This window comes from Somniosus microcephalus, chromosome 30 (assembly GCF_052327205.1).
Source record: "Somniosus microcephalus isolate GS21.2 chromosome 30, FLI_Smic_1.0, whole genome shotgun sequence".
Classification (NCBI taxonomy): Eukaryota; Metazoa; Chordata; class Chondrichthyes; order Squaliformes; family Somniosidae; genus Somniosus; species Somniosus microcephalus.
The window spans coordinates 27,628,131-27,651,783 of record NC_141016.1 but is presented as its reverse complement, the minus strand read 5'-3'; the positions used below and the strand labels follow the sequence as shown (position 1 = coordinate 27,651,783).

Below are 23,653 nucleotides of genomic sequence, written 5' to 3'. Positions count from 1 at the left end.
TCTGCACCCATACTGTCCATATCTACTGTACTTAAGTTATCTCACTAAGTGGTTAAATATTAAAAAAGAGAGATTCTAAAGTTGAATTGCCACCCTCTTTCACATTTCTTCTGTGAATAATGGATTTCACTGAAACGTGGCCACCTATAACTGGTGGATTTTATCCCCCACGCCTCGTTTGGACAGTAATTTAGGAGAACATATAGCAGCAGCTAGTCTGGAGTGCAGTGCAAAGCTAATGCAATCGAGAGGTTAGATTAATAAATCATAAACCATGAGTGAAATAAACATATACAAGTATACAGTGATGACCTATGCTTTGTTTTACAACACTAGCATTGTCATCAGGATTCAGATCTATTATAATCTTTCAATAGGGGCTCACAGTGGCAATCACTGCAGCCAATTTTGCTTGAACATTACTGGGAAGGCACCATTGTGTGACAGAGGATGGAGACACAGTATTGAGGGTCTTGTACACAAAATACATGGGCAGCAGCAATTCCATCAACAGGATGAGAGGATGTGATAAACCACTAGCATACAAAAATTGTTTTTGTACATTGTATTTATCACAATTAGAAAGTTTTTCCTTACTGTTTTGTGGTGTGTAGCTGAATGCAATTGTGAGACTGAAGAAGCAGGATGTGGGACAAAGGACATTACAGCTAACTCTGACACCTCAACCTGAAGACATATAACATCATAGGACAGGTATTAAGGTATTTTCGGGTTTATTTATTACATAGGATGCATTATAAAGTGGTTTGTTAGATTTTTTTTTTTACAGTTTAGAGATGTGTACAATAGTTTATATATTCACAGCTAGTTTTGCTAGTTGCTGCAACTGCCAACAAGTCTTATCTTCCAAATCCAAGTAAGGCAAGACCACAGTTCAGGATGACAAGTCAGATGTACACTTGTACGTTAAGGCATCAATCTCACTAACGTTTTGCTACCAATTAGGACACCAAACATAATCGTTGCTTCACTGGCATCAAAATGGAGCACTCCATACACCCTTTGATTTGCATACGGATCTCATTATGAGTCCTTGTGCAAGACAGCTATCCCACATGGAAAGTACAGGAATTGTACAGCCACTGCTAATCGCACTGGAGTTAGTCTATGCTGTGCAAGAATGCAGAGAATGGAGTCCGAGCACTGCAAAGCAGCTGATGAAAGGTATGTATTTTGGGCAGTAACGTAACTTTCTCCTTCCGATGTGATGAGCCCATTGTGCATGTTCAATTTCTCCCCCAGATTTTCAGCATTCACGCTTATCTTTTCACCACTGCAAAGCAACATTTTGCTTAAACCAGCACCTTGTGACACCATCAACATTCTGAACAGGTCGGTGAGGTTTTAAGTGAAGCGTTATACATTTCGTCTATTGAACAGGTTGGCATAGTTGACAGCAACTGCAGCACTACATACAGCAAACAAAGCAAGGGCCGGTCTCGGGTGTTATAGATGAAGCTTTGCTTATGAACAACGTTGGACACATAACTCTATTTACAATACTAAAAATGAGGCCACGCTAACTTCCAGTCATGTTGTGACTAAAACTGTCCAGAAGTTCATTGCCTTGTACTCAAGATCACCCACCAATGGCAGTGGTCACTGAATGATAGTCCCAATAATGGAGTAATGATTCAGACCCGAATCTGCAACACACCCAAATCATGTAGTTTTAGAAATAACTTCAGTTTTAATTTCAAATTTTACTTTTACTTAGTCTTAATAAGGAGCGTCAATTTTAATTCTTGCTTTCCATATTTTCATTCAAGTCTTCCAGTAGTTTTCTTTTTGAATGTACATTTCTAGGAAGGACATAAGATGCGTTAATAAATTTGTGCTCGAATGACAAAAAAACTTTCATTATTTCAATTCCCAAAACTGGTTTCAAAAGTTTAGACCACTGTTTTAATCGTGGTTACAATTAGTTTATGTTTATTTTGAATTTTAATCCCAATTTTCAGCCCTTTTGAACAAATGCACTAATTTTCAATCATCATCGGCCCAGAGTGCCTATAGTGCAACTTTTCCGCAGTGAATAAATTTGTTTTTACAGGTGATTGAGGTGATGTGAGAAAGTGGTGGCATAAAACGAATCACGTAATGAAGAAATCTGACTACAAAGATTGAAGTATGACACTTCTTGCCAACTAACTTAAGGAAAAATTAAGTCACTTGTGACTGGAATACTAAAACAAATGATGTCATCAGAGTAATTTTTTCTAAAGACAGCAGAGCATAAAAAAGGGAGAAAAAGTCACACGTACATATTCTCTTCCAATTACAACTCACCCGTTACACTAGATGATAGCTTACCTTACCCATAATTTTCCGCCCATTCATAGCTGCTAATGCTGCTGCTGCATGCCGGTGCTCATAGAACTCCACAAAGCAATATGGATCATTGCCAGTCTGTTAGAATAGGAAAACAGAACCAGATTGATTCTTTCAAGAGGAGTTTTGGTGGGGGGGAGGGGGGAAACCAGAACAGACGAGCAAGAAAAATGCAACAGATCTCAAAAGTGCTGTAATTTCAGAAGTTAAGAGAACCAACATCACATAAACTGAACTGAACAAGTCTAAAACTCTGGCAGTTAATTGAATTCATCTTTCTCTACTTCTCTCCTAAATATATTGATGTCTTGAAGGGCATGACTGCACACTCAATTAGCCATTATTCTGTTCCCTTATCTGAGGAAGGATGTTCCCTTATCTGAGGATGTTCTTGCCATGGAGGGAGTGCAGCGAAGATTCACCAGACTGATACCTGGGATGGCAGGAATGACGTATGAGAGATTGGATCGATTGGGCTTGTATTCGCTGGAGTTTAGAAGAATGAGGGGATCTCATTGAAACTTATAAAGTTCTAACAGGACTAGACAGACTAGATGCAGGAAGGATGTTCCCAATGGCCGGGGAGTCCAGAACCAGGGGTCACAGTCTAAGGATAAGGGGTAAGCCATTTAGGACTGAGATGAGGAGGAATTTCTTCACCCAGAGTGTGGTGAACCTGTGGAATTCTCTACCACAGAAGGCAATTGAGGCCAATTCATTAAATATATTCAAGGAGCTAGATATATTTCTTAAGGCTAAAGGGATCAAGGGATATGGGGAGAAGGCAGGGACAGGGTACTGAATTTGGATGATCAGCCATGATCTCATTAAATGGTGGAGTAGGCTCGAGGGGCTGAATGGCCTACTCCTGCTCCTATCTTCTATGTTTCTAAGTGTAGCATGCTTTGACCATGAGGCTCAACACAGCTGAGCTTGACTGTTTCTCACTTGACACTCACTCTTCCTGCAGGTGTTGCTGGACTGGAATGAGAACTTTGCCCAATTTCCCCTCTCCCAAACTCATGGATGCGGAGACCTGTCGTGGCACCCCAACGGTTGCCCTGGCTAAGATCATCTCGTAGCACAGGTCAGGGATCAAATCTGCGATTTTCCTGGTTTGGATGGACCACAAACCAACTGCACAAACATGCGCAGCTACCACAAGAGTGGCACTTATATATATGGTAGGGTATACGAGTGGAGAAAGTTAAGAGAGATTGAAAACATGAGTGAGTCATTGCTCTTGACCACTGTCAGGCAAATGTCCTATGAGGAGAGATTGAGTCGAATGGGCCTATATTGTCTGGAGTTTAGAAGAATGACAAGGGATCTCATTGAAACATATAAGATTCTGAGAGGGCTTGACAAGGTAGGTGCTGAGAGGCTGTTTCCCCTGGCTGGAGAGTCTAGAACTAGGGGGCAGTGTCTCAAGATAAGGAATCAGCCATTTAGGACTGAGATGAGGAGGAATTTCTTCACTCAGAGGGCTGGTAATTTTGGAATTCTCTACCCTAAAGGGCTGTGGATGCTGAACCGTTGAGTATAGACAAGGCTGAGATCGATAGATTTTTGGACTCTCGGGGAATCGAGGGATATGGGGATCGGGCGGGAAAGTGGAGTCGAGGTCAACGATCTTATTGAATGGCGGAGCAGGCTCGAGGGGCCGTATGGCCGACACCTGCTCCTAATTCTTACGTTATGTTCTTAAATCAAAACATTAGGTTTATGCACAAAATTCCCCCAATTTTTGTATTTGAGGTATCAAATTGCAATGCAAAGAATGGAAATGTCACCTTGCACAAGTAAGGTCAAAGGTTGCACTACAGTAATTAATTCTTGTAGTAAAACTTGATTCATTGGAGCAAGAATTCCTTTCTTAAAAAGCCTTGCGACTTTAAAAAAAAAAATAACAATACAGGAAACTATTATCCGGCACCAACGGGACTGGCGTGGTGCCGGTTTATCAAAAAGTCCGGATTACAGAGGTGTAGTTAAAAAGGTACGAGAGCTCCGTACACAGCAACAAATCCAGGCTTCCCTGTTGCTTAGCAACATGTGCAGGGACTCCGGCCACAGACCAAGCATCCCTGCTGCTTAGCAACAAGTGCAGGAACCCCGGTTACACAGCCACAGATCCAGGAACGGCCACTAATACGAAGTAAAACTTACCTGAACCTACTCCTGAATTTTGCCGGTTAACAGAGGTCCCCGGTTATTTAGATGCCGGTTAAAAAAGAGTTTTTCCTGTATTTTGTGCGACAGTACACCTTCCATTACTTGGCAATAAAAGTTTGAAGTCTATTTTTAAGAAATGATTCAATTTTAATTTTGCATTGCAACATAAGCGCTGAATATTACAATCCAAATTTCTGGGAGCATTTCTTTAAAAAAAGAGTGAAAATGACTTAAAAGAATCACTTCTTGTATCTCTTCCCTTGAATAATATTTGGGTTTAATCCTTCTGTGTCAAAGATGCATCCTTTCAATTAATATATATAACAGACGATCAAACACCCTTCCTTTAAAAAAAAAGGCAATCGTACCTCAACAATCATCTTACAGCTTTTACACGGTCCAATCTGACTGAAAAGTTGAAGAATGAGCGCTTCGGTCACATCTCTGGAGAGATTCCCCACATATCTATCAAAACACAAATACAAAATAAGTAACCACACAAAAGTAATGAATTATCTACACACAGTAACAATTCAGAAAACTAGCAAAAACTTTATCTGCAAATATTTTCTATTACGCCCCCTTACACACCTTTCCCTAGCCAAAAACTAAGTAGGGTAAACTCATCCCTAGCTAAGATTCAGAATGAATCCATGTGTTCCACACCAATACATTACCAAACAATCATGTCACAGTGTTACAAGAATGGCTTTTCTATTTAAAAAAATTACTTTTGATCTTTTGCAAACCATTTTTCGTTTAAAACAAAATAAAATTTCTTGGCTCAAGGTCACTGGAAGCAAACAATATTCAGACAGCAGACAGGGAGGGAATGCCAATGGTTTATGGAGATTTAGTTTTGTTTAAACATAATTCTTAAATAATGAACAGCATTGGTTCAAGGAACAGTGTTGAACATGAAAAACCAGAATTAAAATTCAACATCGCTTCCAACACAGATAATTTTTGCTATAGTTCGAACATGCAACTTCCAAAGTTTCTTCAAACATCAGCAGCCTCTTGTTACATTTTGACAGACCAATTTGATTAGGTAGGGATGTAAAGTTTAATATAAGGGATAATCGGAATACACTTCAAAATACAAAGAAGCTAGATGAGAAGGATTGGGAAAACTAAAGTTTACAAAAACTGAAATACATCAAAGCAGCAAAAAATACTAATGTCAAATTGCAGAAACCAACTCGGCTAGCAAATAGGTTTTCAAATAATTACACAGTAACCTAATGATAAAAGAAATACATACAAGTTAGAACACGGAAACATTTGGCCCAACCATTCCGTGTCAGTGTTTACCCTCCGCACAAGCAAATAGTTTTAATAACATTTAGCCACCCTGTTCCCATATCTCCTCAACCAGCTAGCTATCCAATCAAATCTTCAATGTTGACATAGTTTCTGCTCAACCACTAATCCAGGAAGTGAACTGTACATCCTCACAACTCTGTGTAAAGAGGGTTCTCCTGCCCTCTGTTGTCCACTTAAAAGTGATGGTGAGAAACAGAATTTGAAAAAGAAATAATGCTGTATAACAGTTACTTTGCAACTGTCTTTACAGAGGATTAGGGTAGATCTTTGGACAAGTGCAGAATCAGATTTCCAAGAAAAGCAGACATATCCAGTGCATAAATAATGCTAGAAGTTTTTAATAAAAGGATTAGATGTTTAAGCAAATAAATCACAAGTCCATGCAACTCGCACCTACAAGTTCTAACAGTGCTTTAAACTCAAAACTTCAACCAATGGGAAATGCACTAGAGCTGGAACTGGAAGCCATCGGATTTATCCAGTTCTGATGAAAGGTCATCGACCTGAAACATGAACTCTGTTACTCGCTCCACAGATGCTGCCTGACCTGCTGAGTATTTCCAGCATTTTGTCTTTTTATATCCGATTTCTCTCATTCAGGCAACAGACACCTATTTTTCCACAGGTTTCACAAGCGGCTGCTGGATTTGCACACTCCAATCCTGTGGTGTAAATGGGGGGAAAGAGTGCTGCCAGAGGCCAGTGTAGCGCTGTTGCCTCCAAACCAGTGCAGCAATATTGAAGCACTTTAAGAGGATGTGGACATCAAAATTAGGAAAGCTTAATTTTTTTTTAATTTACTATATTCTGGAGAGATTCTCGATTAGAATATGGAAAACAGAAGTTGACTATTTAAAAAACTCTGGAGACATACCTGAAAATATATAGACCAGTCAACTTTAATACAAGCAGGAAAAACAAAGTATTTTGAGAGATCTAGAGGGGCATGGCTTGAGAGGTCACACATGGAAAAGTACAAGTGAACAAAAGTTTGCCAGCATAGATTCAAAAAGCAGAGATCATACACAACTAATAAAGCAAATATGTAAGTGAGTCCAACAGCCAGACATATTTCTGAACAAAAAGAGGGACATGGCGAGAAGATGGGTTTGAGCTAAGCCCAAAGGCCATATATATCATTTTCCTGTTCCTAAAATATTTTGTTTTTAATCCACGATCTAGCCAGAGTTAGTACGCTATTTGGCACTGTAATCTGTGCCTTGGTGTTCCAACACTGAATGTATCAGCACTGAACCAACTAAAGGGGGCAACATGTTAACAGCATAAACTTCCACCTACATATCTAATGTGCACACGTACCGTCAGAATTTAATTGGATAGCATAACATAGCAACATAAATTATAGGAATGAAAAAGACTTGACAATGGCTCACTGTCTAGACAGTACTGAACTCTGTATCATGGAATTGTTTTTATTCATGTACACAAGCAGATGGTAGTCACTAACTTTTTTTTACTGTAAACAATGTCAGCATAAATATAGGGTATAGTTGGATCCTCTCACTGACTTTGTAATGTTAAATAGTAACAGACAAAGTTTCAACCCAGTTCACATGAAAGTACACCCACAGAAAAAACAACACACAGGAAACACATATGGAGTCAATTTTGATGGAATTCTTCCAAAATTCTGCACATATCCGCTTATTGCGTGCAGGGAATCTATATTGCACAGGGGAAACATTCAAACGTTGTATCCATTAGGATACAAAAACAGTGCTCTTCAAAAAGAGCAATAAAACAGCAATTTAGAAAAACCTTCTAAAATTTGCTAAGCACCAGCGAAGTGCAACAAATGTTGCCCAAATACGAACCTTTCACCCATTTCCAAAGGAACATTTGAGGACAGTATTCATAACCTTTTGAACCATTATTTCAAATCGGACAGTGTTCAGCAGATTTAAGCAAGAAGAAAAAATTAAAACATATAATCTAACTTTCCTTGATTATCAAACAGAACTACAGCAATTCCTACCACATCTGCCCACCCCCAGCCCACCCAAGGGAGGTTATGGCATGCTTTTTTTTGGTTCCATGACATGAATTTTTGCAGTGCTGCTTCAGGCTACCCCGCCAATATTTTATTCAATTTAAAAATAAATTTTGAGCGGGCCTCCTCTCACCCTACTTCATCTCACTATCAGCTTATCCTTCTATTCCTTTCTCTCTCTCAAGTACTTACTAGTTTCCCCTTAAATGCATCTATGCTATTCACCTTAACTACTCGTGTGGCAGCGAGTTCCACATACTCACCACTCTCTGGGTAAAGAAGTTTCTCCTGAATTCCTTATTGGATTTATTAGTGACTCTCTTATAAGTCCAAAGATGTGCGGGTTAGGTTGATTGGCTATGATAAATTGACCCTTAGTGTTAGGGGGATTAAATACGTGGGGTTACGGGGATAGGGTGGGATATGTGTTGGTGTAGGGGTTACGGGGATCGGGTGGGATATGTGTCGGTGCAGGCTCGATGGGCCGAAATGGCCTCTATCTGCATTGTGGGGTTTCTGTGATCTGTGATTTATGACCTCTAGTTTTGGACTCCCCCACAAGGGGAAGAATCGACCCTATCAAACCCTTCATAATTTTCAAGAGCTATCATCAGGTCGCCCCTCAGCCTTCTGTTTTCTAGAGAAAAGAGCCCCAGCCTGTTCAGTCTTTCTTGATGATTATAACCTTTCAGTTCTAGTATCACACTTGTATATCTTTTTTTCACCTTCTCTGGTGCCTCTATACCCCTTTTGTAATATGGAGACCAGAATGGTGCACAGCACTCTTAGTTCCACTGGAAATAGTCCCAGTTATCTCAAATCTCTCAACTAGTTTCCCATCCCTAATCATCCTGGTGAATCTGCATTGTATGCTCTCTATGGCTTTAAAGTTCAGTAATCGGGTGTCCAACACTGTGCACAGTACTCGAACTGCGCTCTAACCAATTCTTTGTATAAATTTATTACTTCTTTAACCTTGTATTCTATTCCCTATTATGAGCCTTGCTAATGTCACTCAAATAGGCTATCATGAAGTGTTTAAGATCAACATCATGTTACTTTTAAACCTCAGCTCAAAGAAACGAAATTCAGTGTAGTGGTCTTGAGAGGAGGCAAAAAATGAGTTGTCGGGAGCACAAATGCACACCCTACTAAACCATGCTAGTAATCAATTCACTGCATTAGCACAAAACCAATACAAACCGAACAGGTGAACACAAACTTACAAGAAATGGTCAAAGAATTTTTGATTGACTTCAAATTTAAAGTTTGAAATCCAATTACTTAAAAAAGTGGTCCTGAACACTTGGTACAGAAATATTTGTTAACAAGTGTAAACTGTACCTTTTAGGACATTCAGTAATTTGTTTCTCTCTTAATTTCCTCCACTCTACTCCCGAAGTTACCAATTCTCACTGGAATATACAGTTTTAAAAAAAAGTCTTGCTGTCCTCATCCAAGGTAAAGTAGTTGTAGTTAATGGTTCCATTCCAAAATGGTGGGTTCACCAAACAAATAACTGCTACCCCAATTTATATATATATTTAAACTGTAGTGGAAACTTTTAACCAAAAAGTTTCAGAAACGTTAGAGGTAGTTATTGTATTAAAAGTAACGATCTTGATGGGATTTCCTCCAAAGGGCCAATGTTATGTGGAAGATATTCCGTGGATTGAAATACGGCAACAATATGTGCCTGTTCTTGCTACCATAGATCAACCAAAGCTGGACAACAATAAAATGAACATAATGTAGTCTGAATAAGGTGGACAGACACCAAAACCAGCAATATGGGGTCTGCTTCAGAATCCAAAAGCTTCATGAAAGCTACACTTGAATGAACAGTCACATATTCTGGCAAATCACAATTTATAGAAGTACGATGTTTATGTGGTTACACACCAAGACACAAATTGGCCCGTCATTTACGGTCAGCGGTGAAGCAAAGGTGCTCGCCGCTGGCCCCGAAGTAAGCTTCCTCCAAAGGTCTCGTGATCTCTGTGGCAAGAAGTTCGGCTTTTCTGACATGCAGCTGAAATCATGGTGGTATAGTGGGAATCCCAGAGTGCGAGCTGCTGTGACGTCAACAAGATGTCTAAGCAGCCAATCACATTGCAGAATTCTCACAGACAAAGAACCAGGAAATAGAAAGCACTAATAATCAATCAATTTTTTAAAAATTTACAGAGCGAAATAAAGATTTTTTACATACACATTGAATTAAGGCAAAAGCTGAAATATCATGAACAAATTTAAAAAAAATATATATTTTTAAATTAATTTTAAAATCTAATAATTTTTTTTTAACTTAATGGAGAAATTTGACATTCCACCAATTTAAAATTAGTTTTTCAGGGCCAGAACGGTTGTTTATCAGTAGATATTACTCAGATTGCGATTAAAAACCCAGTTACACCTCATTTGGATGGGTCTAACTTTTTATGGGGTTTCCAACAGCGATACTTGTTCGGAAAAGGGGATTGTTTTTGTCAGATCAGTGATTTCACCAATTGCCGGCTGTGGTGGAGGGACGGGGTGGGGTGGGGGTCCACTGCACAGCCTGTGGAGGAGCAATAAATGATAGACTGTAATTTCAGGATTTCAGCGTTAGGCTGCGCATGCGCTAAATCCTGACGCTGCAGTCAGTTTCCAAGGTGAAATGACAGCGAATGCTGCCAGTTCACCGTCATCAGGATCGCAAGATCCAGGCCATTATATCTCTAAAACTTCTCCAACTGAATCCTTGGTTGGGGGTGTGTGAAACAAGCCAAAACTACATTTAGGGTGAAGAATGCGCAGATTTACAAGTTAATTTTTAAACTAAATGCTGGGATGGATGCACTATTTATGTACTTTTGCACAATTCCTGGGGATTCTATTGCAATAAGTTTAGAGTTGCAAGATAGATGGAAGGTTAAACTTTATTAAGAAGCTATATGCAGTACTTCTAAGCTATATGCAGCCAAATTAATGTTAACATTGTGTCAGCTGTGGCTCAGTGGGTAGCACTCTCGCCTCGGAGTCAGAAGGTTGTGGGTTGAAGTCCGACTCCACAGACTTGAGCACAGAAATCTAGGCTGACACTCCAGTGCAGTGCTGAGGGAGTGCTGCACTGTCGGAGGTACCGTCTTTCGGATGAGACGTTAAACTGAGGCCCCATCTGCTCTCTCAGGTAGACGTAAAAGATCTCTCAGCACGATATCGAAGAGGAGCAGGGGAGTCATCCCTGGTGTCCTGGCCAATATTTATCCCTCAATCAAACATAACTAAAACAGGTTACCTGGATTGTTATCACATTGCTGTTTGTGGGATCTTGCTGTGCACAAATTGGCTGCTGTGCTTCCTACCTTACGACAGTGACTACACTTTAAAAATACTTCATTGGCTGTAAAGCACTTTGGGACGTCCGGAGGTCGTGAAAGGCGCTACATAAATGCAAGTCTTTCTGGTTAAAAGTAGGACAAGAGTGCAATGCCCCATATCAAACAGTTTAAAGTCGCCACTTCCTTAAACAAAGCTCGCAAGGACTTCAGCTTGAATTTTTGTTTGATCATTTTTATTTAACTGTTCCCAAGATTGCCCCAAAGCTGTTCTCGCAGGTGAATCAGAGTGGTTCAAGGTGAAAGAACAACAATATCACTCCCTCTGCAGAAGTAGCAGACCTCTGGCACCCTCTAGGGTGGAAGTGCAAGCACAAACCTAAACTCTACCAGTTCAGTTCAGTTCAGTTCAGTTCAAATGCTTTATTGGCATGAAAGTTTACAGAGAACCATATTGCCAAAGCTTAACCTCACAATTGCCCAACCAGTATGAAGCTTCATATCAAAACCTAACCTTACAGTAAAAAAAAATCACATTGGTCCATCACAGACGTGTTAACACTTGCAGGAGAGGTTACCTGTGTTTTTCCTCCATAAATCAGCAACTTCATCCAAGTGTGCATTTTTTTAAAAAAAGCTTTAAAATACTCTGTAGTACAACCATTTATATATTTCTAATAATTTCAAGTTAAAAACATGATGCCAAGTTAAATTAAGTAAATCTCCAAACCACCTCCATTTACTTGCTATCCAAGTGCCATTTAAGGCGGTCACTGTACAAGTCTTCATGATGTGATGAGGGATTTCTGTTACTTTTTCTAAAAAAGGGAAAGATCAGAGGAATGTGATGGAACACAGCTCCCAATGCCATGTGAAAAGAGCACTTTTTTTTAAATGCAGAGGGACAAAAATGTATTACCCATGTGAAAGAATGCAAGTAGGGACATTTCCTTGATCCTCACTTCTAAGGAAACCAATGTTTAATGTAGACTTGTTAGCAAAATTGAAGCCCATGGGATTAAAGGGACAGTGGTAGCATGGATACAAAATTGGCTAAGGGACAGAAAGCAGAGTAGTGGCGAATCGTTGTTTTTCAGACTGGAGAGAAGTATACGCAGGTGACCACAGAATTCTGCTCCAATGCCTCTCCACCGTTGTCCAGCTGGGTGGGACTGTACTCGCCTGGTTCCATTCTTATTTAGCTAGTCGTAGCCAGAAAATCACCGGCAATGGCTTCTCTTCCCGCTCCGTTACCTCTGGTGTCCCCCAAGGATCTATCCTCGGCCCCCTCCTATTTCTTATCTACATGCTGCCCCTTGGCGACATCACCCAAAAACATAGCACCAGTGTCCACATGTATGCTGATGATACCCAGCTCTGCCTCACCTCCACCTCTATCGACCCCTCCACGGTCTCCAAATTGTTAAGACTGCTTGTCCGACATCCAGTACTAGATGAGCAGAAATTTCCTCCAACTTAATATTTGGAAGACCAAAGCCATTGTCTTTGATCCCCGCCATAAACTCAGTTCCCTCGCCACCGACTCCATCCCTCTCCCTGGCAACTGTCTGAAGCTGAACCAGACTGTTCGCAACCTTGGGGTTATATTTGACCCCGAGATGAGCTTCCTACCACATATTTGCGCCATCACTAAGATCGCCTATTTCCACCTCTAACATCCCCTGATGCCACCTTTGCCTCAGCTTATCTGCTGCTGGATCCCTCATCCATTCCTTTGTTATCTCTAGACTTGACTATTCCAACGCACTCCTCGCCAGCCTCCATATAGTCCTACCCTCCATAAACTTGGTCATCCAAAACTCTGCTGCCCGTGCCCTAACCTGCGCCAAGTCCCGCTCACCCATCTCCCTTGTGCTCGCTGGCCTAACTTGCGTCAAGTCCCGCTCACACATCTCCCTTGTGCTCGCTGGCCTAACCTGCATCAAGTCCCGCTCACCCATCTCCCTTGTGCTCGCTGGCCTAACCTGCATCAAGTCCCACTCACCCATCTCCCTTGTGCTCGCTGGCCTAACCTGTGTCAAGTCCCGCTCACCCATCTCCCTTGTGCTCGCTGGCCTAACCTGTGTCAAGTCCCGCTCACACATCTCCCTTGTGCTCGCTGGCCTACATTGGCTCCCGGTTAAGTAACACCTCGATTTTAAAAGTCTCATCCATGGTTTCAAATCCCTCCATGGCCTCACCCCTCCCTATCTCTGCAATCTCCTCCAGGCCTACAACACCACCCGCCCGCACCCCCCCCCCCACTCACTCCCCTCCGAGATATCTGCGCTCTGCCAATTCTGGCCTCTTGAACATCCCCGATTTTAATGACTCCACCAATGGTGGCCGTGCCTTCAGCTGCCAAGCCCCTAAGCTCTGGAATTCCCTCCCTAAACCTCTCCGCCTCTCTACCTATCTTTCCTCCTTTAAGACGCTCCTTAAAACCTAACTCTTTGACCAAGCTTTTGGTCATCTGCCCCAATATCTCTATGTGGATCAGTGTCAAATTTTGTTTGATAACACTCCTGTGAGCACCATGGGATGTTAAAAGCACTATATATAAATGCAAGTTGCTGTTGAATACAGTGGTGTTCCACAGGGGTCAGTATTAAGACACTGCTCTTTTTGATATACAGGAAACTTTCGTTTAACCAGAGGTTAAATATCCGGAATGCTCTATCCACCGGCAAAATTCAGGAGTCGGTTCAGATAACTTTCTTTTACTTTTCGTTGCTTTTTTTCTCCAGTCCTGGCTCTGCAAGCGTCTAGCTGAAGCTGTTGCTTAGCTACAGAGACGCTTGCAAGCTGTGCCAACCGTTTTGAGGCTGTGGGTTTGTTGCTTCAGACGGAGCTCAGAAGCTCCGTATGTTTTAACATTAGCGCTCGTTTTTGGGCCGTGCGGAGGAACTTATCAAGATTGGCGTCATGGTCCTGCAGGTCATGGCCGCAGATGGTCACGTTGTCTAGGTAGGGAAACGTGGCCTGTAACGCATTCTCGTCGACCATCCGGTCCATCTCCCTCTGGAAGACGGAGACACCGTTGGTGACGCCAAAAGGAACCCTGAGGAAGTGAAAAAGGCGGCCGTTTGCCTCGAAAGCTGTGTACTGGCGGTCCTCAGGGCGGATAGGGATTTGGTGGTATGCTGCCTTGAGGTCAATGGTCGAGAAAACGCGGTATTGCGCTATCTTATTAACCATGTCGGCTATGCGGGGGAGGGGGTATGCGTCCAACTGGGTGTACTTGTTGATAGTCTGGCTGTAGTCGATGACTAGGCGCTGCTTGTTGCCAGTCTTAACGACTACCACCTGGGCTCGCCAGGGGCTGGTACCACCCTCAATAATCCCCTCCTTCAGGAGCCGCGTCACCTCAGATCTTATGAAGGATCTGTCCCCGGTGCTGTATCGCCTGCTCTTTGTGGCGATAGGCTTGCAGTCGCGGGTGAGGTTGGCGAACAGGGGGGGGGGTGTGATTTTGAGGGTGGAGAGACTACAGGTGGGGCGTGGCGGGCAATTTAAAAACTGCTGGTTGCAGACAGTGAGTGGGGGAAAAGGTCCACCGTATGTCAAGGTGACACTCTTAAAGTGACAATGAAAGTCCAACCCCAGTAGAACGGCAGCGCAGAGATGTGGCAGGACGAAGAGCTTTACATTTTGATATACGGAGCCCTTCACCGAGAGGGTCACTACGCAGTAGCCGCCGACGTCTGCTGAGTGGGATTTCGAGGCCATGGAGATCCGATGGCGCGTTGGCCGGACCGAGAGAGAATAGCGCCGTACTGTATCAGGGTGTATGAAGCTCTCCGTGCTCCCGGAATCAAAAAGGCAAGTTGTGGCGCGGCCATTTACCTGGATGTCCATCGTGGACCTGGCTAGCTGATGGGGTCTGGATTGATCCAGCGTGATGGAGGCCGCTGTGGAGTCGGTAGCGTCGCTGTAGAACCCCGGTGAGGCGGCGGTGGGTGAGTCGGGGGCCCGTTGGCAGAATGGCAGACAAGATGGCGGCGTCGGAGAGGAAGGACAAAATGGCGGCGCCCATGACGATCCCGATCCCCACGAGGCTGGAGGGAGGCAAGATGGCCGCTCCCACGAATCGCACGCGGCGCTGCTGGAGGTAGGGGTCTTCTGGCTTCTGCAGACGCCAGCGTAGTGTCCCTTCTTACCGCAGGCAGAGCAGACCGCGTTTTTCGCCGGGCAGCGCGCCCTGGGGTGTTTGGTTTGGCCACAGAAATAACATTTCTGGCTCGGGCGGGACATCGCTGCAGCAGTTGAGGCCAGGGCCCGTGGCGGCGCCGCGTCCCAAGGTGGCGGCGGCTGCGGCATCCATGAGGCGGCCGCGCGGTCCGGGGAGTAGGCCTCCATGTTCCGGTGGGCTACGTCCAACGAGAGGGTGAGTGAAATCGCCTTCTTCAGGTCGAGCTCGCTACTTTTCAGCAGTCGCTGCCGTGTGTGAGTGGACCTGAGGCCCGCCACGAGGGCGTCCCGGATGAGCTCCTCCGTATGTTCCGTGGCTGTTACTTGCTTGCATTCGCAGGCTCGGCCGAGTTCCTTCAGCGCCCGTATGTATGCTTCTGTGGGTTCCCCGGGCTGTTGTTTGCGAGACCCCAGGAGATGTCTTGCGTAAACATAGTTGACCGGGCGTGCGTATTGCTCCTTCAGGATGTCGATAGCCCCCTGGTAGCTCGTAGCGTCCCGGATAAGGGCAAAAGCTCGGTGGTTTACTTTAGAGTTCAGCACACTGAGCTTGTCGGCATCGGCGGCAACGGTCTCGCCGGATGCAGTCAGAAAGGACTCAAAACAGTGCAGCCAATGCGAGAACTTAGCAGTCGAGTCCGGTTCTTGCGGGTCGAGTTCCAGGCACTTGATCTTAAGAATCTGCAGCATCGTTTTATTTTTTTTTCAGTAGTTAATAAAATTGATGCGCTATCAATTCTAATAAAAGGCTAGGCAGAGTTCAGAACAACAGGCTTTTATTAACTACTGAATTGCACTTCAGACAGATCAGGACTATGCCTCTAGTGGACGACCGAATGCCAGGAGCTGCCATGCGGCCGCTCTTATACTCGGTAGCCCAGGGGCGGAGTCAGCTGAGGCATAGTCAGGCACAACAGTGAAACAAGAGTGAACGACAACAACAACAACAACAACAGTGAACACAGTGAACTACAGTGGTTTACCACAGTTTGTTGCTTCAGACGGAGCTCAGAAGCTCCGTATGTTTTAACATTAGCGCTCGTTTTTCCGGCAGTGTTGATCGACCGGCACCAGCTTGGTCCTGTCAGTGCCGGATACCAGAAAGTTTCCTGTATATTAATGACCTCGACTTGGGTCTACAGGACATCATTTCAAAGCTTGCAGATGACATGAAACTCAAAATGTAGTAAACAGTGAGGAGGATAGTAACTGCCGACAGGAGGAAAGACTGGTAAAATAGGATGGCAGATGAAATTTAATGCAGTGAAAAGTGTAAAAAGTGAAACATTTTGGTAGGAAAAATGAGGGGGGGCAATATGAACTAAATGGTACAATTTTAAAGGGGGTGCAGGAACAGAGAGACCTAGGGGTGTATGTACACAAATCTTTGAAGGTGGCAGGACAAGTTGAGAAGGCTGTTAAAAAGTATATGGGATCCTTGGCTTTATTTATAGAGGAAGAGAGTACAACAGCAAGGAAGTTATGCTAAACCTTTATAAAACACTGGTTAGGCCTCAGCTGGAGTACCATGTTCAATCCAGGGCACCACATTTTAGGATGTCAAGGCCTTGGGTGAGGGGGGGGGGGGGGGGGGGCGTGTGGAAAGAGATTTACTAGAATGGTACCAGGGTTGAGGGACTTCGGTAATGTGGAGAAGCTGGGGTTGTTCTCCTTAGAGCAGAGAAGGTTAAGAGATTTGATAGAGTTGTTCAAAGTCATGAATGGTTTTGATAGAACAAACAAAGAGAAACTGGTAGAAAGATCGGTAACCAGAGGTTACAGATTTGAGGTGTTTGGCAAAAGAGACAGATGCGACATGAGGAATCTTTTTTTTTTAATAAACACAGCGAGTTGTGATCTGGAATGCACTGCCTGAAAGGGTGGTGGAAGCAGATTCAAAAGGGAATTGGATAAATACTTGAAGTGAAAAAAATTACAGGGCTATGGGAAAGAGCAGGGGAGTGGGATTAATTGTCTAGCTCTCCCAAGGAGCCGGCACAGGCACAATGAGTTGAATGGCCTCCTTCTGTGTTGTATGATCATTTTTGCCCTAGAAAAGTGTTACTGATTTTTGCTATAACTTCTCCTTTGATCAAGGTGGACTCGTTCATGTTTCTTATTAAGATCAGATTAATGAATTATAGAAAAGATTATGCACAAATATCAAAAAGCTGCCGCAAATTTCACAGACTGCTTCAAAACTTCTCAAAAAGTACCATTGTTTAACAAAATTGGAAAGAAAACAGATCACAACAGTGCAGAATATGAATGCTGTTGGTTGCAGATCCCACGTGGTTCTTTTCAGTTATCTTGCAATGGTGGAATCAAAAAGTTTAAAAAAAAAGAGAATTTCTAGTAACTTTGACAAAATTCAAGAACCTGGCCAAAAAATGTCAGGTGTCTCAGAAGTTCTAACTCTAAGAATCAGAATTAACAGAAAATCAGATGCTGTTAGACTCTGTGGATCAAAATATTTAGATTTCATATGATAAACGAGGTAAAATTGTCTCGTTTCACCATTCCATTCGCAAAGCACAGCAGCTAAAAACCAGTGGAAAAATGTTCTAAAACACTTGGCCTGTATTGCTTTGGGTGACAGTGAAAGATATTTAAAACTGTAGAAGTTCAATTATGGTCAGTCTCTAGAGTAAAAACGTTCGCACTCCTGGTTTATAATTGCAGCATTACTGTGCAAGGACACACGTCAGCATTGAAACATCTAAACTACCATTTTTGCCACGTGGCAAGACATCACTTATATTGGTACACAAGCTGTGTCCCCATCTCTCAAAATCCTGAGTGCAAATATGACATTGAATTTTACCTCAATGTTTTCTCTGCTCTCCTGAAGGTGGAAACATGCCAAAGTATGGTACCATGGGTAGTGGCAGCCCTCCAGTACCTCACCCAAGTGATGACTTTTCCTTTGTGAACTTGAACAGTGCAGGCTATTTGTCCGCAGGGATCTGATTCTGTTCTCACCTGACGTGCGCACCTGCACTTTCCATCTAGGTCACTGGACAGTGATCAGGAGCAGAAACTCTGACCGCTGCTCCGCCCCTGTATCTGGAGGCCTCCCACTGCTGCAATCAAGTGAGATCAACTGCTTCTGCACAGGCCGGGGATTGAACTTGGACTTTCTTGGTCTGGCAAGACTAAATAACAGACAATTTGGTGTATTTACGCAATGGGCCATTGGGGAAGCGTATTGTCATTTAAAAAAAATGATTACAAGTACAGAAGCCCCTTAAATAATCTTCAATGGGAGATGCGATCTGACTTTCACAGGCAACTAACCACCATCATCTTGGTTGTACAGGATGATCACTGAACCAAGTGCTTATTGTTTCACCATGAGGACAAAGCTAATTGTATGATTCGTTAAGTCTCGAGTTCAATCCAACAATAATATATTTTTTAATTTTTCCTCTGATACAATTGTTTTGCAGTGACCAGGAACTCATCCTGTGAGAAAGTGCAGGCAAGCAAGCACCCACATTTTGCCACTGCACAGCACACCATCAGGCACGGTGGCATAGTGGTTAGCACTGTTGCCTCACAGCGCCAGGGACCCGGGTTCAAATCCAGCCTCGGGTGACTGTCTGTGTGGAGTTTGCACATTCTCCCCGTGTTTGCGTGGGTTTCCTCCGGGTGCTCCGGTTTCCTCCCACAGTCCAAAGATGTGCGGGTTAGGTTGATTGGCCATGATAAAAATTGGCCCTTCGTGTTAGGGGGGATTAAATATGTGGGGTTATGGGGTTAGGGCTTGGGTGGGATGGCTGTCGGTGTAGGGACCGGGTGCTAGGGTTTGGATGATCAGCCATGATCTCGTTGAATGGCGGAGCAGGCTCGAAGGGCTGAATGGCCTACTCCTGCTCCTAGTTTCTACGTTTCTAAAGTAACAATCCAATTGACATTCAGTTTATGTAAATAGCGAGAGTGAAGTTCAAGAGATTTCCAATAATCTAACCATCTGAAAGTCAGACCACTGCCTTGTGTTTACAATGCCACATCAGGGAACTTGTTGAAAAAAAATTCAGGTGATGATTTCAGTTCATCCACAGTGTCAGCTGTGGCTCAGTTGGTAGTACACTTGCCTCTGAGTCAGAAGGTTGTGGGTTCAAGTCCCACTCCAGGGACTTGAGCACATAAATCTAGGCTGACACTCCAGTGCAGTGCTGAGGGAGCGCTGCACTGTGAGGTGCCGTCTTTCGGATGAGACGTTAAACCGAGGCCCTATCTGCTCTCTCGGGTGGATGTAAAAGATCCCATGGCACTATTTCTAAGAGGAGCAGGGGAGTTATCCCCAGTGTCCTGGCCAATATTTATCCCTCAACCAACACAACAAAAACAGATTATCTGGTCATTATCACATTGCTGTTTGTGGGACCTTGCTGTGCACAAATTGGCTGCCGCATTTCCCACATTACAACAGTGACTCCACGTCAAATAGTACTTCATTGGCTGTAAAGTGCTTTGAGACGTCCGGTGGTCGTGAAAGGCGCTATATAAATACAAGTCTTTCTTTCTTTCATCCTAACTCGTTTGGGCTGAAAAGTGGTATCAGTCAAAGTCCCATATCACCAAACAACTTCAAGCACTTCAGCTTAACATTATCACAGATAAAGGCATTCCACCAGGACCCACAGAAATCACAGAAACCCCACAGTGCAGATAGAGGCCATTTCGGCCCATCGAGCCTGCACCGACACATAACCCACCCGATCCCCGTAACCCCTACACCAACACATATCCCACCCTATCCCCGTAACCCCACGTATTTAATCCCCCTAACACTAAGGGTCAATTTATCATAGCCAATCAACCTAACCTGCACATCTTTGGACTGTGGGAGGAAACCGGAGCACCCGGAGTAAACCCACGCAAACACGGGGAGAATGTGCAAACTCCACACAGACAGTCGCCCGAGGCCGGATTCGAACCCGGGTCCCTGGCGCTGTGAGGCAACAGTGCTAACCACTATGCCACCGTGCTGCCAAGCCTCTTACATAAGACACATCACAGTTGAGTGGACATCGCCTCCTACTCTGTCCCAAAAATGTGCATTACTCTCAAACCACAAAAGGGCACTTGCTCCTGCACCAGTGTGACATTTCAACATCACCCATTGTTATGGCCCTTAAGAAATTGTTAGAGAGTCAATGCATGCAAAAATCAGAAAAACTGCAAGTATCTATGAAGAGAACAGACAAATTTCAGATGTAGACCCTTCGTAGTTCTGACAAAGGGATCACACCTGAAAAGTTAACTCGTTTGTTCTCTCCACAGATGATGCCTGACTTTCATTGGCACTGGGTGAAAATCTTGGAACTCCCTAGCAGCATTGTGGGAGCACCGTTACCACACAGACTGCAGCAGTTCAAGTAAGGCGGCCCACCACCACCTTCTCCAGGGCAACTAGGGATAGGCAATGAATGCCTGCCTTGCCAGCGACTCCCAAGAATTAATTTTTTAAAATCTGCTCAGCATTTCAGTTTTTGTTTCAGATTTTCAGCTCTGTAGTTTTTTTGTTTCTGTATAAAGTCAGCACTGTTTTGTGTTTAAGAATTATGTTGAAACTAACCAAACACAAATCACGCAAGAATCTTGCAGCCAACACAGAAAACTTTTAACTCTGGGCCCCAATAGCAAAAGGGTAGTGTATTAACCTACTGCCACACTCAGTTCCCCCTGTTTCACTATATACACCAATTTAATTTTATCAGTTTATTTTACAGACCATGTTGCTCATGTATGGGCAAAGTACATCACACAATAAACCGAATAAGAAATGAAGCTTGAAAAGGAACAATATGCTTTCGTAAAAAAAAGTTATTGTATCTTTATCATGAGGGTACAGTTTTAAGCTGTTGAGTGCTACTTTTTAAATAGTTGCACCACAACAAACTCAACTTAACAGGTTTCTCCACCGTCTCCCGATGGCGTAGAGTGGCACAGTAAGGAAAAACCCCCATCACTAAACTTCAAAGTACCTGGAAAATGGGAGTCGGATTGCAGACAGGAACCGTCACTCTCAGTTCCCTTAGCACACCACAATGAAAATGACAAATCTGGTGGAGGTACATTCCACTCCCCTACAATTTTGTCAACTTAAAATACTGCCAAATAAAAATGTAAACAGCTGCTGTTTGCAGCAGAGTTTCAACATTAGCGATTCCACTGTAAACGATGCCAAGTCAACACATGTTGATCCTTTAAGAATGCTACAATGTTACATTGCCTGCCATTTTTGATATTTGGTCTTTATCCAAACTAAGATTACATTTTGTTTCATTTAATTTGTCCTTTAAACCACCAGAATTGGCACACATAATATTGTACACAACATTGTCATGTTGACTACATGCTATGGAACACTAGTGGCAAAACTGTTACAATTGTAAAACCGATTTGAGTGCACTTATGATCTTTTCAGTATACCAAGATGAGCGACTTGAAAATTTATATTTTATTCCATGGATTTATTTATGACACTTCTGTTCAAGACAATGAATATTTAACCTTAAAGTTATACGTTCTAAGGGGGAAGAAAAGCCATGAAGTCTAATTGGGACATTTTCTATGTTAAAGGCACTATAGAAATGCAAGTTACGATAATCACCAAGGAACATCCCTAGTAAGACAATCAAAGAGCCACATAAACCTCTGCTACTTCAATGAAATCATCTCGCTTTCATGCCGCCCACTTTCTATTTAAAATGAATGCGATTTTAATTTTTACATAGAAGCATAGAAGATAGGAGCAGGAGTAGGCCATTCGGCCCCTCGAGCCTGCTCCGCCATTCAATGCGATCATGGCTGATCATCCAAATTCAGTACCCTGTCCCTGCTTTCTCCCCATATCCCTTGATCCCTTTAGCCTTAAGAAATATATCTAACTCCTTCTTGAATATATTTAATGAATTGGCCTCAACTGCCTTCTGTGGTAGAGAATTCCACAGGTTCACCACTCTCTGGGTGAAGAAATTCCTCCTCATCTCTGTCCTAAATGGCTTACCCCTTATCCTTAGACTGTGACCCCTGGTTCTGGACTCCCCCGCCATCGGGAACATCCTTCCTGCATCTAGTCTGTCCAGGCCTGACAGAATTTTATAGGTTTCGATGAGATCCCCTCTCAATCTTCTAAACTCCAGTGAGTATAAGCCCAATCAACACAATCTCTCCTCATACGTCATTCCTGCCATCCCAGGTATCAGCCTGGTGAACCTTCGCTGCACTCCTTCCATGGCAAGAACGTCCTTCCTCAGATAAGGCGACCAAAACTGCACACAATACTCAAGGTGTGGTCTCACCAAGACCCTGTACAACTGCAGCAAGACATCCTTGTTCCTGTACTCGAACCCGCTTGCTACGAAGGCCAACATACCATTCGTCTTCTTAACCGCCTGCTGCACCTGCATGCTTACCTTCAGCGACTGGTGCACAAGAACACCCAGGTCTCTTTGCACTTCCCCTTCTCCCAATCTATTGCCATTCAAATATTAATCTGCCTTCCTGTTTTTGCCACCAAAGTGGATAATCTCACATTTATCCACATTATAGTGCATTTGCCATGTTTCTGCCCAATCACCCAACCTGTCCAAATCATACTATGCAAGAGGCTTTTGGGGAAATTGCACTAACAGAGAACTAGCATTTTAATTGGAAACCCAACAATCAGGGCAAATATCCTTAAAAACGTGGGTCCCCAATTTAGCTAAGCTTCTGGAAGTCAGTTCTTGTACATTACAGGGTGCAGAAGCAATGCGAGTATCATACTTCTGCTGTGACGACACTCCTTCAATGTAAAAGTTCACTTTAAACATTTTTTTACAACACCTGCCAATTGTCAAAGTTGTATGTTCTTGATCAACAGATTAAATTTATCATGACTTGATCCAAGTGATCAGTCAGAGAACCAGTTTTTTACAAATAAAATTATCCACATTCAAGTAAAGATTTGGGAATAGACTCAAAGTTTATCACAGAGTTAAGATTATCAGAAACCAATGCAGAACATGTGTAATTTTTTATTCACTTAATTTTTTCTTTTTTTGACAAGGAACTTCATTATTACAGTATCACTTCAATTTCTGTTGGTCTGCTGTAGTAGCCCACAATGTACATTGTAGATGGTATCTATAGAAGATTGAATGGTTGATACCCAGTTCAGTCTTACCAGTTACCTTAAGAACCACGATGTAATTTCAATAGTTGGAGTAAAAAAAATCACTACACTGATTTCAGAACATTTTACAAAATTGAAATAGCCTCCGAA

The 23,653-nt window shown here is 43.0% G+C and overlaps 1 protein-coding gene across 4 annotated transcripts in view; it reads right to left on the bottom strand.

Annotated features, from left to right (window-relative positions):
• The window catches only part of LOC147098049 (cytotoxic granule associated RNA binding protein TIA1-like), a 49,097-nt gene that overhangs the window by 21,679 nt on the left and 3,765 nt on the right, over window positions 1–23,653 (bottom strand). For 2 of the 4 annotated variants that reach the window (XM_085971272.1, XM_085971273.1), the window contains exons 2-4: window positions 4,896–4,992; window positions 2,335–2,430; window positions 598–687 (exon numbers count right to left, since the gene is read on the bottom strand). In XM_085971272.1, coding sequence (XP_085827398.1) covers window positions 598–687; window positions 2,335–2,430; window positions 4,896–4,992 — 283 coding nt within the window. The remainder of the gene's footprint in view (window positions 1–597; window positions 688–2,334; window positions 2,431–4,895; window positions 4,993–23,653) is intronic. The other 2 variants (XM_085971274.1, XM_085971275.1) reach the window with 1 other exon arrangement.